Source organism: Acomys russatus, chromosome 11 (genome assembly GCF_903995435.1).
Source record: "Acomys russatus chromosome 11, mAcoRus1.1, whole genome shotgun sequence".
In the NCBI taxonomy this organism is placed as follows: domain Eukaryota; kingdom Metazoa; phylum Chordata; class Mammalia; order Rodentia; family Muridae; genus Acomys; species Acomys russatus.
Window position 1 is genome coordinate 31,752,669 of NC_067147.1, and position 17,709 is coordinate 31,770,377.

General features: G+C 46.4%; 1 protein-coding gene across 1 annotated transcript in view; it reads left to right on the forward strand.

Moving 5' to 3' along the window:
- Window positions 1–17,709, forward strand: part of Kif6 (kinesin family member 6) — a 275,255-nt gene that overhangs the window by 199,279 nt on the left and 58,267 nt on the right. The window contains 2 exon segments of the mRNA XM_051152685.1: window positions 6,049–6,157; window positions 13,473–13,528. Of these exon segments, the coding sequence (XP_051008642.1) occupies window positions 6,049–6,157; window positions 13,473–13,528 (165 nt within the window).

A 17,709-nucleotide genomic window follows, 5' to 3' on the forward strand; every position in this document is an offset into this window, starting at 1 on the left:
GGGAATTGAACTCTTTGGAAGAGCAAGCAGTGCTCTTAACCTCTGAGCCATCTCTTCAGCCCTCTTCTAATTGTTTACAGGAAGATGTTCATATTATATTTCAAACAGTTTGCAATTCTTGAGAATTTTTCTTGCCTGTAAAAACCTTGTATCCGGGGCTGGAGAAATGGCTCATCTCTTAAGAGAACCGGCTTCTCTCTCAGAGGACTTGGGTTTGATTCCTAGCGCCTACATGGTAACTCACATGTACATGTAACTCAAGTTCCAGAGGATTCAGCACCCTCTCCTGGCCTCTGTGGGCACTGGTGAAGCACACACACATACAAGTAAAATACAAATAAAAATTTAAAACCTTATAGTGGGTGCCATACAAAGGCATACACCATGCCTGCCTGTTGCCTGGCACCCTTGTCCAGTCATATAGTTTATCTGAGACATTCTGTTACCCACCATTTCAAAAGTTTCCTAGCACCAAACTGTATGCTCCAAACCCTCTCTCCCTCTGAAAGCCACCGCCCTCTATCCTGTACTTCTCAACTTTCTTTTGGTATTACTTTCTTCCCTCTCTTCTTCAGTCAGAGAGTTCTGGAGCCCTGTGTGAAGACATGTCTTCCCAAAGAAAATATATGTCTGGCTCTCTGTGCACAAAATCACTTTTCAGCATGCAGAACACAGGCCCCCATCCTTTTGCTTTAGTCAATTTTGAAGCAATAGCTTAAGCAGTAGTAGGTTGTGTGAGAACAGCCAGGAAAATAAGCTGAGGTCCACATGCCCAGACTAAAGGAAAGCAGACAGCGGGCCCAAGACAGAAGCCGTTCCCCACCTGCACCGTCCTCATGTGTTCTTTCCACTCAGTTTCCATGGGACCCTGTGAGAGCCTCCAAACACTCAGAGTTCTATTCTGTAGCATAGTAAGGGATTTGATTTTAGGATGATAAAACAAGGTGAACATTCAGAGAGAGGCAAGGGGCCTAGAGAGATGGCTCAGCCGTTAAGAGCACTGGCTGCTCTTCTAGGGAACTTGGGTTCAGCTCAACACCCATGTGGTGGCTCACAACCATCTGTAATTCCAGTTCCAGGGTATCTGATGCCTTGTTCTTAGCCTCTGTGGGCACCACGCATGCATGTGGTACACAGACATGCATGCCAGCAAATACTCATAGACATGAAAATAAATGAATATTTAAATAAAAAGGGGGTAGGGACCAGTGTGTAACAATTGATTGCCTTCAAAATCTGATGCCTTCAAAACCCCAAGACCAGTTTGAACATCCTTGTCGGCTGCCGTTTCTATCTAAGCTCTCTTAATCACCATAAAAAACAGATCAGCGCTCTGCCTTCTGGACTTATAAATATTTTTCAGCTAACCACTTGAAAATGCAGGGTAGCATTTGGGGGACAGTTCTGTAGGAGTTAAATGGTTCTGTGACTCACTAAGCCAGGAGGCTTCTTGTAGCCATCTATGCTTTCTGTGATTTAGTGTTAGGACCTATGACCTACAATTCCCCATGGGGAGAGGGGTGGGAGAATGACAAGTCAGAGCCCCTAAGGCCCCAGGCCTCAGTAAGAAACTGGTCCTAAAGTTGGTTCATTTCCAAAGCCGTGGCCAGTCGGCTTCTTCTAGAGATACTTAGAGATAACATGCTAAAACCAGCTTTGCTCTCCTGTCTTCTGGAGCCACCTTCCAGGTGGTGAGTGATGACGTCATGAATGATTGACACTCAGAGCCCAGGGTACAAGTGTGTGCCCACTGAGGCCATGAGAGAACTCTGGCTAAGCCCACACCCCGACACACATCCGTTGGGTTCATCCTTTGCCAGGTTGCATGTTGCCTTTCAGCTCCATTTTGCCCATATTTCCAGCAATGCAAGTCTAGATCAGAGGGTCTGTTGGGAATCTTTTACAAACAAAGGCACAAAAGTACGTCTTCTGTTGTAAACTTTGATGAGTGGGAAACAGAGACCCTAAGATAGGCTAGGTCCTTTGGAACATAGTGACTCAGTGTCAGGATGAGTAGTCGCCCATCTGCGCTCTCCACTAGGCCTACAGCTCTGGCTGGCGGTCTTCCAGGTGCATGTCACCTGCAGCTCCCAGTTGCCGGCTCCACACCCGCAACATCCCCAGGCACCATCTTCGGCATGTCAGGATCCCAGAGCAGCAGTTGCTGTGAAGGCTCTGTGCAAAGCTCCTCAGTTGTTGAAAGGGGTCCTGTGTCCTCAGCTTTCACCCTTATACCTTTTATAGAAAAGGATTTGGGGGGTTTTCTTCTTTTTGAGGGTCATTTTCTTTCCTTTTGCTTCTATTTTGGCCTTTCCTTCTGTCTTTTCACTTACTCCAGATCTTTGAAAGGGCAGAGGATGCTGAAGGTTTACTGTGTGTCTTGTTAGACGTGATTTGGGGAACTGCTTACCTCAGATGGGAAACGGAGTAGTGAATTCACCCTCCCTTCCCTCCGAGTCAGTCCCTGTTGTTTCTCCTTTCAATTATATAATTGTACTAGTTCTTTCCATATGAAAGAATTCTCCTTATTTAATTTTTTTTAATTATTAAGGAATAAAGCCAAACATGCTTTCTCAAAAAGAAAGAAAGAAGAAAGGAAAGAAATGAAAAGAAAAAAGAAAAGAGAGACTGATTCTAAAACACTAGGGTGGACTGGGTCAGTTCTATGCTCTGCAGACCCTGTTAGCAATCAGCAAGCTGCAGCCTTTCTCTTTACTCCTCCTGAGATCATGGTATTTTCAAGACGTATTTGTACAAAAGCTTCTTGGAGGTGGGGTCCATAGTCAACAGTGGGCTGGAAGACATGGTGATCTGTAGTAGGGAGCAGAGTGTTGAATCCGCGCTTAGTATGGTACGGGCTGTGAACCTACCCAACGGCATGGTGGTAGTGGGAAGACCCAGGACACGTGCATCACACCCCTGTAGTGTCACAGGCTGGGTGTGATCGAGAACAGCTGTAATCTCAGCCGTTGGGAGGCTGCAGCAGGGTCATGAATCCAAGGTATTGCAGATACATTGATCTCCATCACAGCATATAGCCCGGGCTGCTCTTGAGTTCTATATATAGCTGAAGATAACCTTGATCTCCTGATCTTCTGACCTCTACCCCCAGATACTAGGGTTACTGTACACCTCACCTGGCTTATTCAGTGCTTGGACCAAGCCTATGCCTTCCCAGCCCCAGTGAAAGGTGGAGTTATTAACAGACATCCTGGAGAAGCTTAGCTGAGTTGGAAAGCTCCTTACCGTAACATTCACAAGAAATGTCTTCAGCACCCACACTGCTCAGTTTCTCCCTTCATCCACACTGTGTCTGCCCTTCCACCTGGCACCTGGACCCTCTCCCCATGCAGATACTGCACCATCCAGAAGGATGCTTCACCCTCTCGACAGCCGCCCCCCCCCAACCTCTCACCCATCCACCTTTCACTGCTTCTCTCTCAGCGGTAAAGCAAGCTGCAATGCAATTATTTGTCCACTTTTCCTTCCCCCTGGCTAGACTCTGAGCACTTTAAACTTCACCATAAAAGCTCCAATCTACCCGTCCAATCTCGCATCTCAGTTGCATGCCTAGCACTGTGCCAAAGATAAAGAAACACCTCTGGAAGGAAGAAATAAATAGATATGTGCCCCCCTCAGCAAGGCGAGCTCTCAAATACAGAGTCTCTTCTGCTTCTCATTCTCACTATGTGTGTTTAAAGGCTGTTCACACGAGAAAGACCGTGTTTCCTAAACCCAAAAGGGAAAGCCACCTAGCCTTGGTCACCACGGTCAAACCACCCACTTTCCAGAATGCGTTCTCCAGGATGGGAGCAGTGGTGCCATCTTCCTGGTGGCAAGCCCTGGCATGGTCATGTCTTTTCAGTTTTCCAGTCTTCGGACATCAGTGACTCATAGTCGCCATGCTACACTGATGGCCCCAAGTTTCATAGCAGAACCTTCTAGATTCTCTAAGCACATGCCCTCTATATCCTTCCTGCTCCTACAAACCCCTGAGGGACAGTCCAGAGACTGTCCAGCTGATTACAAGTTCTCCTGGACTCAACTGCCTCAAGAATACTACGGGTACTGTTCTTATTACAAAGAATGTGGGGGCTGGAGGAGAAAGGCCAGGCTTCTCTTACAAAACCTGAGGAGCAGAAGCCTCCTCTGTGGGGGTAACCTGAAGGCCCTACAGAAAGCCCCAGTGTGTTCTGTGCTCCATGGAGCTAACGCTACAGCATGAAGCGTGCCATGTTATAATTAAGCATACCCTGAAGACCGAGGGGAGGTAGGAGAGGTGTTCCGTGGCTCTTGTTGGGGTCCACTGGGGTCCTCTGGAGAGATGTGGGCCACAGAAATGTCTCCTGTGCACTTGAGCTGATCTTGGTGTGTCTCCCACCAGCCAGTTTCCACCAGATTCAGGAGTGTGTAAGACAAATGGAAGCAGAAATGAGGCATGACTAAAGAGGGTGGGGCGCCAAGAGCATCACCACATCGACACTCAGACATTCCTCGTGGTGCTATTTTTATCACAGTAATCATGAAATTGGTGTCAGATGGGCTCGTCCAGTTCCTCAGGCTGAGGATAGGAGATAGCGGGGCTCTTTCCAGGGATAAGGGGGATGTTGCATGAAGGCCGTTAGGATTATGTCTCCTAAAGCTCCGGGCTGCGTTCCTACGATGGTTAAGAACAGGCTCATCTTCCCACCCAGTTCACTCTTGGCCCCGTGAACTTCACAGACTAGCAGACATAGGTTGAGTATCTTCTGAGTGCACACCTTTAACAAAACACTAGGGAGTCCGACAAAAAAAAAAAAAAATGAGCTGTGACCCTGGAGGAATTTTTATTTTACTGGACAGGAGTGTCATGTACAGAGACAGTGTCTGCTGGACCAACTGTCACGGATGTAAGACTAAGAAGTCTGATGGAAGGGGGAATCTGCTCCGTGTGGGCTCAGAGAAAGCTTTGGGATGGAGATGACAGCTGGCTGGGCTGACTTTTCAACAATCAGCATGAGTATTGGAAAAAAGAAGAGAAGGGGCCTCCTGGAGGGTGGGAGGGTAAATGCAGAATTCTTTTAAAACTAAGAGTTCTGGCCTAGCATGCACTACGCCCTGAATTCCTTCACCAGCAGCACATAAGCCAAGTATGGTGGAACACACCTAACCCCAATACTTGGGAAGTAGGGGCCAGAGGATCAGGGGTTCATCATCATCATCATCCTTGGCTATGTACCATGATCAAGGTCAGCCAGAGCCACTGGAATCCTGTCTCAAAAGACAAAAGCCTGCAGATTTATCCGAAGCCCAGTTGTGACTTAGGTTCCCCTCAGGACCCAGGTACACACCTGCACTGACGACTGCCCTTGGAGGCTGCTCAGTTGGGAAGCTGGTGCAGGAAGCCACCTGTTTTCTCTAAACGGCCTACTTTCTGAGGCAGGGCTCCAGAATTTGTCCAGAGAGCAGAGCCAAGCTGTGAGGGTTGGCCCGCAAGTGGCAGTGGCAAATTAGGGTGTTCAAGTTGGACATAACTGGGGACCTCCCACCATGGGCTTTGCCTCTGAGAATTTAACTGACTCCTGGCTAAGGGCCAAGTAAGGAGCAGGACCCTCTTCACCAGCCACAGGAAGTTAAGGCCGAATCATTAAATAGAAGCTAGAAGCTACGAGCAAAACTTCCTAGGCTCAGTAGCTTTGGATCTGTTACTAAATGCCTGGAAATTCAGAGAGAAATTTAACAACCCAAAATGGGGCATAAGGAGAAAACAGGAAGAATTGTGCCACCTAAGGATGGCAGGAAGTAGATTCACAGATGTGCTGGCCATCTGGGGCTTGGAGGCCTGGTTCTCATTTCCTCTGACCAGGCATTCCAAGCCCCACCCCCCACCCCCTGAGTCATGTGGACTCGCAGGCACAGGCTCTGGTCAGGCACCACCTGTCTGGCCACAGCCTCTCTACTATGGGCTTCTGGGAGCCAGGGCCAGCTCTGTGACCTGAATAAAGTGGCGGTGAAGTGAATGCCATCCTACTGACGTGACTGAAGCCGTACCTTTGTGTCTCCCAATAGGAATGAGAGAGGAGATGTCGCTGGGACGCCAGGAGGCTTTTGAGATTTTCAAGAGGGACCACGCCGACAGTGTCACCATCGATGACAACAAACAGATTTTGAAGCAGAGGTAAGATCAAGTCAGAGTAGCTGGTTGCTCTGAGGCTTAGGTAGGCCAGTCCAAGGACTTCCTACTCTGTCCTTCTGACTGGTCAGCCTAATGTCTGCAAAACAGGTGTCAAGTCTCCATGGTTTCACATTTCCCTGTGTGCACCCTGCTCCAATTCTCTTTGATGTCCGGGCTTCAACGTCCCATTATGACTTGGGTAAGCCACCTGTAGGTCAGAGGTCGGCTACTGACAGGGTTAGTACTCTATATACAGGGCCCACTTTGTGTATAATTCTCACCAGCCTGGGACTCTTACAGATGCCTTCATAATCTCCAAGGGGAAAGCACGTGAGGCTCAGGAGACGGCTCCATGGGTAAAGAGTTTGCTGTGCAAGCAAAAAGACCTGTGTTCCTGTCACCCCCAGCATCATGTACCTGTAATCCCAGCTCTGGGAGGAGAGAGGGGCCTTCTCTTGGGCTTGATGGAAGACAATGGAATTCTCCTCTGGTCTACTGCACACACACACACACACACACACACACACACACACACACACCCCTGTGCGTGCACATACATTTTTAACGTATAGATCAAATACATTCTTAGGCCCTCGATATTTTTTGGTGAAATTAAGATTTGGAGTAGATGAAAAGGCTGAGGAGAAAGATGAAGGTTTAACACAGGTGCTACAGGAGGGATGAGAAAGTTGTCTGGGAAGCTGGGCTCCAGTAACACAACACAGACCTAGCACTCAGGAGTGCAGACTAGACCCTCTCAGTCCAAAGAAGTCTGTGCACCTTGTGACTGATCACTTCTGTTTGGGGGTAAACATCCCGTCTGAGCTCCTAAGAGGACATATAGGAAGAAACACAGTTCCAAAAGTTACAAATGTATCTACCCAAAACCAGAGACCTCTACAAAAAGATCGACCTGAGTGTACCCCACAAATGGAAGACGGGGTTTAGACAGAGGGCTCACTGCCTAAGAGTGATTGCTGCTTGAGCACGAGGGCCTGGTTTCATATCCCAGCACCCATGTACAACCGTGCACTTCGCCACTCAAGCACCTCTCAGTCCAGTGCTGTGGGGGCGGAGCCAGGAGGGCCCTTATCTCAAAAAACAAGCAGGCAGTACTAAAGGAAGGGCGCCCGAATTTGACTTCTGTCCACACCTGCACGCATGCGCACACACACACACACACACACACACACACACACACACACTGTGAACACACGTGCATACTCATGCAGACACATGTTCACATGGATGTGCATGAGTGTACCCACCCTCGTATTAAAGCACCAACTGATGATTCTATGTGCTCCCAAGTTTAAAAGCTGGGAAGATAGCTTTTCAGAGGAGCGAGTCTTGTTAATCCCTTTGCAATAAACCAGGTTCTTTAAAAAATCCAATGAAAAGACAGGATACCAACCCATTCTAAAAAGAAAACTCTGTTTAATGTTAATATAGCTGTAGCCATTAAGGAACTACTTTCATGCCAAGAGGCAGTGGGGTACCACCGGAAGCCTCACTTTCTCTCTGAACTCTTCCTCTCATTCACAGACATTCTTCATTTGTTAGAATTACAGGCTCTCTGGAGGAACACGATGGAATGAGAACATATCACAAAAGGGACCTAGTAGACTGGCTTACAGGATAGAGTGGGAAGTCCAACAGTGGCCATCCACACACCAGAGAGGCCGAGAACCCAGTAGCTGCCAGTCAACAAAGTGAGACGACCTGGCAGCTGAGTCTGACACCAACAGCATGGAGATCCAACAGCCATGCATATTGTGTCCACGCTGGAAGGCAGAAAAAACTGGAGTCTAGTGTCAGCAGACAGTTTGTGGTGGCAGCCACACATGCTGCTTTTCCCTGGGACATCTTCAAACCCAGGCCATCTGCTGGAAGATGGTGCCAGCTTGGAGAATGAGTCTTACCTTTTCATTTAATTCTCTCTGGAAATATCTTCACTGGCATACCCAGAGGGGTGTCTTCTGGGTGACTCTAGACTCATACATGTACAGAGAGAGAGAGAGAGAGAGAGAGAGAGAGAGAGAGAGAGAGAGAGAGAGAGAGAGAGAGGGAGAGAGAAGAGAGAGAGAGAGAGAGAGAGAGGAAGAAGAAGAGAAGAAGAAGAAGAAGAAGAAGAGAAGAAGAAGAAGAAGAAGAAGAAGAAGGAGAAGGAAGAAGAGGAGAAGGAGAAATTTAAAAAAAAAAAAACAACAACAACAAAGCCTGGTGTGGTGGTGCAGGCCTTTAATCCCAGCACTCTGGAGGCAGAGGCAGGTGGATCCCTGTGAGTTGGAGGCCAGCCTGGTCTATAAGGCGAATCCAGTGCAGCTAAGATAACACCGAGAAATCCTGTCTCAAAAAACTAAAAAAGCAAACAACAGCAACAACAAAACAGTGTTCCAGCAGCAGACACAAAATAAATCCCCAGATGCGCAGACTTCCCTGTGGCCCTCACATAGAAATAATCTTCAAGAAATCCTGATTCCTTCCAAAAATTTGCTCAAGCGACCCCTAGAGGCAGGAAGGACTAAGACAAACATCCATAATTGTGGTCAGAGGAATTCAGGCTGACCAGAGGGCTGAGGCTCCTGGAGCTCTCACCTTTATACTATCCCTAAGCACCCAGGATCCACTGACCTGGCCCTCCTGTCTTCCTGCCTTTGTCCTACCTCTAGGAACTCTGTGGTCTGGTGGTTCTGGCATGTCATCCTGCTGAGAGTGGAACTACCTGACCCCATACAAATCTCCTCTAGCCCACAGCAAGAGATGGTAATCCCTATGGAGGGATTGTTGGTAGCTTGACAGCAGGATCTTCCGTCATTCTCTCTACTTGGGGTTTGAGGAGGGTGCAGGGGTGGCCTGTGTGCTCCGTGCTACCTACCAGGAGACTGTTCTCTGTTCACCTGTACATTTCAGTGCATGGCCTTCCTAGTATGCCTGAGTGCTGCCCCCTGGTTTGGGGGAGATTCAGCTGTCTGTATGCGAGAAGTGAAATAAGACGTCACATGAATAGGACATTTGCCCTTCGCTGGCCTACACCGTATGAACCACTTCTTCAGTGGAGTGGATTTTTCCCCCGGTGAAAGGTAATTGTTGTTCATAATGACTCTGTTTTGTAGGCATGATTCATCTTTCTAATATATAATAATAAGAGAGGCTGGCGACCCTGTGTTCCATAAATATCAGTGCCCAGGCAAAGCACAGGGGAGCTTTCCTTTTGTGTCAAAACCTTCGTACACATTGAACCTATCCGACAGAGTCTCCATTAAGTAACAAAAGAGGAAATGAACGAGGAAATGAACTATGGTTGGAAATCAAGGCGTTATTAATGTGAGCTAAACCAAGGAAAATGCCCCTTCACTCGGTTGGAGCCTTCTAGCATACAATAGAACAGCAATCTAAGCGACAGAGAAGTGGGCTGGGGGAAGTCACAGGCACCATCTGGAAAGGCTACCACCCTTAACAAACAGGAGCCCCCTGGTTCCCGTTAGACTTTCATTTTAACCTTTATTATTTTTCCACTTGATTCTTGTATTTACACTTTGTCACGGAACTAGAATTAGAAACTCTGAGAGCAGAGACTAGATTGGAATCTTCTCAGCATCCCCCTGGTTCTTAAAACGATACCAGAAACAAAATAACCTCTACTTAGAAAACTATTTCATTTGAGAATGCCTATTTGAAATTGACTTTGAGGACTCAGCAGTCAAGGAAACTGCTTAAGATTTGCTGAGGTGGTGGCAGACCCCTCCCCCACCCCCACAGGAGCCAGAGAAGACAGTAGAAGAGACACATAGAAAAGGGAGCATTAATAGATTAAAAACAAAACAAAACAAAACAAAAAACGCAAGGGAGGGGCAGGCTGGATCTTCATCACAATAAAATGGCCTAGAGAGTCAAGTATTTTCTGCACAAGCATGGAGAACTGAGTTCAAGTCCCAGCACTTACATAAGAAAACCTGACATGGCAGCTTACTTCTGTAACCCTGGTACAGAGGGGGAAAAGACAGGCAGACCCCTAGAACTCACCAGGCAGCCAGCATAGCCAAGTCTGTGAGCCCTAGGCTCAGTAACAAGCCCTGTCTCAAAAAATAAGATGGAGGGTGACTGAGGAAGAGACTTCACATAGATGTCTGTCCTTTCTATGCACACAGTGAATTCCTGAAAAGAAGCCGTCTACACAGGCTAATTCCTAATTAAAACTTCAACAATATGGAGAGGTTGGAGTGTTTGCAAGGAAGAGCAATCGTTAGCCTAACAGGAGCCATTCCTCTCACACCTCTGCATTAAACTTCTCATCCTAATAAACAGATTTTTAAAAAAAGTTGGAATAGATTAATTGAAAACAAAGACTATTCTCCACCAGAGGAAGGGCTGTCATCAGACAGCGCCTACTTAACAACAACCCACCTCTCTCGTGTTTCCATCAAATTTTTTAAATGTCTTAATTTATAGCTCTTTTTTTTTTTTTTTTTTTTTTTTTTTTTTTTTTTTTTTGTCGTGCTACCATAAAACATGTCCATAAAGCTGCTTCAATGTTGGAACATAAAGCCGGGAGTCACTTAAATCGGTGTTACGAAGCCAGAGTCACTCAAATGTGGCTCCAGAATAAATCATCTCTGGCCCTGGGTCAGAGCATCCACTGCCTGAGTTCCCTAGCGAATTGTGTGTAGGGTAGCCAGGCATGGGGTTCGTCCACTGCTTCCCGCCAAGTGGATCATATCGTGAGCTGCCGCAGCACAGACTAAGGGCAAGATAGGATTCTCTGGAGAGTGCTCTCAGAAGTCACATCAGACTCCGCTTCCGTTACCTCAGACGATGAGAAAGTTGGCCACAGTGTTGAAGCCCCTAGCATCTATCTGTGGAGACACTTGTAATAGGTTGGTTGGCTGGGAGGATGACCCTCAGCCTCCGTTGTCTGTAGTTACTGCTTCCGGAGCACAACCCAAGCTCCTGGCTCCCCAGCAAGGATCCTGTGCTGCCTGGCGACGGTCAATATTCAGGCACACAGCACAGGGAGCCCAGCACTTTGGTCCACACGTCCCATGAATATCTGCTGAACTGAACAAGCCTGCATTTTGCCAGATGCCTCTTCACTGGTCCCTGAATGGTGACAGATTCTCACTGAGAAGACACAAACAGCCTGTGAGGAGCCTTCCTTCGGGAGTCAGGGTGGAGTGTTTAGTCACCGAGCCATGTAGGAAAAATTAGCCCTCTTTCCTGGAAACTCCCTGTCCTGTAGTCCCAGGCCAAACAGACAGATGCAGAAAACAGCAATGACAGAATTGTCACCTCTTTTCCACCAACCATGGCACACGGGTGGCCTCGTGGCCCTGGCTTCCTCTCCTCACTTCACCTGATGCAGCTCTGTGCATATGAATTAGTTATGGGTCAAATAATAAGGTAGCTAGATTTCTCTGGAACCCTGTGAGGTCCGAGGAGGTTGGAGGAGGACAGAGAGAGGAGAGACTTGTTGAGCTAAGATGAACAATAGAAAATTGGGACAGTAAGATGAGAGGATTTAGCCTAACGTGCTCTCTGTTCTATTTGTGTTCTAGAATAAAAGGGTTTATAATAGTCTTTGTGTGAATCCTCAAACTCCAAGTCACTCCCAACTTACACACAAAGGGTTTCTTGACTACACCCTACACAGTGTGGCTATTGTTACCCAAGATAGAACACGTACTATGGCTTTATATTGCATCGTTTTTGTTTTTGGGAGGTAGGGCTTTTGGCCACCCCTTTAATTTCATGACAGAAAGAAAGAGAGATCAACTAATATTTTATAAGGTCTTAGAGTGATAGCTCATCTTTATTATCAGTGAAGCTGGGCTTGGAATCCCCTAGGAGGCACACCTCTGAGTGTGTTTGCTGAGTATTCCCAGAAAGGTTTACCTGAGGAAGACAGACTCCTTGCTGACTGTGTGTAGCACCATCCCATGGGTGGTGTCCTAGAACTAATTAAAAATAAAAAGAAAGCCAGCCAAGTACCACCATTCTTCTCTCTCCCTCCCTGATACTTGACACCCTATGCCCAACCACCTACCCTCCTGCCACTATGCCTCCCAGCCCCTGTCTGACATCCTGTGTCCCCTCAAGAGCTACCCATTCCTTCCACAGGTCATATCGTGCACTGTTTCCTCAGTACAAGGTTGGGCTCATCATGGATGTCACACAAGGACATGTTAGGAATGTAGAGGGCACACTGACTGAGCGCTAGCCCAGCCACCTCATGGGCTAGCATTTGCCTACAAAGAGTCAGGGTTTTGAATGACGTAGGGAATAACTTACAATGCCAAGTGAAAAAAAATAACAGGATATAAAATCTTATATGTATGTGTATTTATGCATACATTACCTCACCCCATAAAAAAATAGGCTGGAAGGAACTCTAGACAGACTGTATATCAATATTTTATTTCTGATTTGGAGGTTATTGTGATTTTTTTTCTTCTCAAATTGTATTTTCAAAATCTGGTTTAATACTCATCTACAATAGGAGTCAGCAAACTTTTTTCTATAAAGAGTCAAATAGTAAAACTTTTCTGCTCCACAAGCCATGCAGTCCCTGTCATATCCTCTCCACTCAACTGTGGTAACTTGCAAGCCACCATAGATGAAGTAGTGCTGAATAAGTGAACACACTCCAGTAAAAATGTATTCAAAGAACCAGGAAGTGGCCCTGATTTGTCTCGTGACTGGTCATCAGTGGCTCAGCTCTGCTAACGTATTGTATTGTCAAGTAGTCAGTGTTTTGTAAGAATGCTTTCTTTGACTATGAGGTTGACATCATGGCGGATAAATCATGGTAGAGAGAAACCTTGCCAGCACATTTCATTCTGGTACCCTTGCACCATAAGACGTTAGAAATTGCGTTCATTCATTGAAGAACATAAGAATAAATTTTAATGTTTTTGTGTGTTTGGCTGCTGGCCTGCATGTATGTGTTGCATCACATGTATGTAATGCGTGCAGTGCTCCTAGAAGCCAGAAGAGGGTGTTGCATCCCCTAGGACTACAGTTACAGATGGTTGCGAACCACCGTCTGAGTGCTGCGGATTGAACCCAGTTTCTCTGAAAGTGCAGGCAGTGCTCTTAACCACCGAGCCATTGCTCTATCTCACGACAGATGTAACCATACAAATTTTAGTCTTGCTTTGTAAGCCTACCATATTAAGCTTCTTTCGGTTTACTTTTGTCTTCATCGCATTCTAGCAACCTCTCAGACATCTCTTATTTTTTTTTTCCAAACATAATCTAGGATTAATAGCAAGAAGTAAAACTTGTCTTTATTCCTTTTTTTCCCCCCCCCCCCCTCCAGATTTTCTGAAGCAAAGGCACTGGGAGAAAGTATAAATGAAACAAGGAGCAAAATTGGTAAGCGCACGATATTCTGAAAGCCCCTTTCACAGACCGTTTCCCAGGGGACATTGGATGGTGGTCTACCTTCTTTGTATAGCCACAGAGTCTAGCTTGCATCCCTGCCCAGGAAGCCGTGACACACGCCCTCTTTAAGAAAGGCACTTTTGTGTGGGTCAGGCCTGAGTTTGTGCAGGCCATATCATTGGCTTGGCATACCCCAGTGAGAAAAGCTTTACTTCTCTCCCTGGGTGTTTCAGTACAAGCTCAACCTGTCACAGCCATGTAACCACAGCAACACTGTTTCATATTTCCAAGGGCTGTGAAACACTGTTACACTGCCCAGAGCTGGTGCTGGACATTTTTTTTTTTTTTTGCATACATGTGCACTTTCAGCACTGTCCATATAAAGCCAATGGGAAGATGGGAAGCCAAAATGAGCCAGTGTCCTCTCACCAGCTGCCGAGCTACCCCCAAATAGGTGCCAGGAAAGCGAGGTGAAGGCAACAGACAGAGCTGAAGACACATGCACCTCAGATCTTTTTCAAAGCAAGAGGAAAGTGTCTCTTATCCTAAGCTATATAATGTAACCAAGACCCATCTATCAGATAGTGCAGCTTCTCAGAGAGGACCCTTCTACCTCTGTGCTCCAGAAAGCAACTGTTGCCTGTTTACAACTGGTCCCATGACTCTTTCTTGCATCACACACCCCCCCCCCCCACCCCCCCCCCCCCCCCCCCCCCCCGTCTTCTCCTTAGACACCACTTTGAGTATCCCCTCTGGCTAAAAACAGAATAGCCTGGGTCCATCTAAGTCAAGGAAACAGTTCTGCTCTGTTAATGTACAAGAAAGAGCTGAGGCAGCTAGACTCTAAGCCACACCTACACTGAGAATCCCTATGTCTTATCTTGGACCCCAGGAGCTCGGAAGGTGTGAGGGTTGCTTTTAATTACCCAGTGGGGAATTGTCCAGATCAAGTAGGTCTATGGATATGTCTGAAGTGAGAGTAGGGGTTTTCTTGATCACATTAATGGATATGAGAAGACCCAGTCCACTGTGGGCAGCACCATTCCTTAGGTTTAGACCCTGGAGTATAGAAGAATGGAGAAAGTGAGCTAAGCAGTGCATGTATCTCTCTCTCTCTCCTCTTACTGTGGACGTGATGTGACTTGGTGTTCTAAGTTTTGCCACAACGATTCTCTTCAGTGATGGACCATGACCTGGAATTGTGAGCTGAAACAAACCCTTTCTCCCCTAAGGTGCTTTTCATCAGGGCATTTGTATCACAGCAACAGAAATGAAACTGTGATAGATAAGAAAACTAACTTGGCTGAAATTAAGCACCTCCTTTGATGTTGGAGGCAAGCAGTGGTGTGAAAATGACAGCACCTGCGCAGTGAAATAGGGCTCACCATGTGGCAGCCTTTGTAGAGTGTCTTCAATGCTCTTTAATACTACAGTAGCAATTACACTCACATTAGATCTTGTTATTGAATTATATATAACAGTACATCAATATTTCTACATCAAAATTGGTAATTATTCCATTTTAATTATCAACTATGTATACATGCTAGGCCACCAATAACATGTACATGCCAGATTTCATTCAGCAAATGTGTCTTTATAATGCAGAGTATTATAACAATGGCCCTACGCATTCCTCTTGTTGCTTATCAGATCCAGTTCATCTCCTTCTCAGAGGGGGTAAGGGGTGAGGACTATGCTCAACCTATCCAGACTGGATTTATATTTGTGATCGCTACACAGAAGATCCAGATGTGCTATCAGAAGCCCAGGACAAGTAAACATCAGGGTTTTTGTGTCCCCAGAAAAGAGCAAGTAGAATTGACATCAATTGTGAGATCCAAGTTTCTAGTTAGCAGCTAGCTCAGTGGTGTAAGTGAAGCCACGGCCCCCTTTCACAGTCACACTGCCTTTCAGACTGTCTTCTTAATCTAAGAGGACCAAGGTGAGTGGACTGTGGAAACCCAGCCTGACCACTGAACAACACCCCCATCGTGCCTAACCACAGGGAACAGCCCACATCACAGCATCACTCAGACGGCAAGGTTAAAGTTAAAGAAGCTAAAGGACAAATCTGAGCACATATTTAAAATTTCTAAGAGCTAGAAGCAGAGGACAGATGTACCATGCCATAGCTGGCATGGTGACCGAGATCTGCTCCCTGCACTGCCACATCCCAGCTCTGGCCAGGCATAGATGCCATGGAGTGTACTTGTTATTGGCCCACAGAGAGGAAATTAAAGATCCACAAACCCATATGTTTAAAGTTCAAGTAGCCACTGTCTCCTCGGGCAACTTGTTTTTCTCTGACATTGTGACCTACAACTGTGTCTTGAGTTTCATCCTTAGAGATTCCTGAACACTTTCTATTAGTATGTCATGAGTAGCCAAGTAACATCTGTTATTATATGGTAAAACTCTCCTAGTATTGCCTTTCTTCAAGAAGCCAACTAGGTGGATAACTACTGCCAGTACTAGAGAGACAGCTCAGTGGTTAAGAGCACTTGCTGTGAGTTCAAATCCCCAGCACCCATATAAAAGGCAAGCATGGCCATGGGACAGGAGGATTCTGGGAGCCTGCTAGCCAGCCAGCCAAGCCAAAGATAAGTGGCCCTCAAAAATTGGCCTTCTACAGGTTTAATGAGAGACTCCGTCTCAAAAAATAAGGTGGAAAGCTACAAAGGAAGATACCTGTTATACAACACACTTCCTCATATGCACACACACACACACTCACAAACATGCATGCATAATACACACATGCACATGCACGCTCGCATGTACACACTCACATGATCTTTCCACACACTTCTTTTTGCTCTTTTCAGTAATCTGCCTACATCAGTCTTGATCTCGGAACAGGCTGAAATGAAAATTGGGAAAAACAGAAAATTTAGAATCTCTCTGAAAATTAATAGGTCTTTGTTTCTGGAGGGGAACCACCATATGTCTGTGTGCCTGTCCCACACATTGGAGTACTCAGCAGCCTTTGGTCACAATGACTGTGTCTTCAGCACTTTTGTGTCCACTCTATTGCCATCTAGTCTGTCTCTAAAATTGCCAATGAATCCAAAATCTGGGGACAGTAGACTGCCTTGGAGGCAGCAGCCTGTCGATTTTCACTTCTTGGAGTCCTGGCATCTGTCTTTCTGCCAGTGTGTCACTATTGGCTACAGCATTTTTGGTAACAAAGGACAGTGAGCGGCTACACCCTGGCAAGGTCCACCCTATAGCAGGCCCAGAACCAGCTGCCTTAGTAGGTAGGCGAATCAGTCTGACTGTAAAGCCTGGCACCCATATCCGTACCCACAGGTCCTTTAAGCCTGGAAATTCAATGGAAGCTGATACACAGGAGCCGATCACTCACAAGCCTGTGATGAACCCCAATAACTGTGGGGAGGGCTTGGGTTGTGGCCCATAAGCACAGTGCTGTGTTCTCTCCCCAGTACTGAAAGAAAAAAAAAGTTAGCAGAGAATATAGCAGAAGGAGAAATGAGGAAGAGTAAAACAAAAAATGTAAATATTCAAGTGGCTAGTAAAATGTTCTGGACATTTCTTTTCCTTTACTTCAAATTCCTTTGTAACTGTTTCCTGCCTGCATTAGGGATCTGGAAAACCATTGCTCAGTTACATCTCCCATGCTAACCAAGAGGGATGCTCTCTCCTGTCCTCCAGCTTTGGGTGTATTCTGTGAACAGCCTCCTGAGCTTCACTCATGGACCTACTTCCTTAGTGCTGGCTTCTACTGTTCTAGCCCAAAGGAAAAAAGAAAACAATGTCCAACTCACTTTACCAGATTATAATGACGTGAACAGAGTATGCCCTTTAAAGCGTTTTCACACATATTCATTCCGTGTGTGAGCATGCTGTGGCACACATGTGGAGGTGAGAGGATGACTTGTGGGATCCCGTTCTCTCCTTCCACCATGTGGGTCCAGGCAGTGAAGTTGGGTCATGTGACTTGGCAGCAGGTACCTTTAACTATAAGCCATCTTGCTGGCCAGCCTAACATCCATTCCTTAGTCTCTGGGTCCTCAAAGAAGTGCCTCTCCACACTGCCCCTTTGTTTTGCCAACACTATTAATCAGTCTTTATGGGGAGTATTATAGTTTATTTTTTACACAGCCACATTGACTGATGATTTATTTCTCTCATGTGTTTGCACCTAGGAA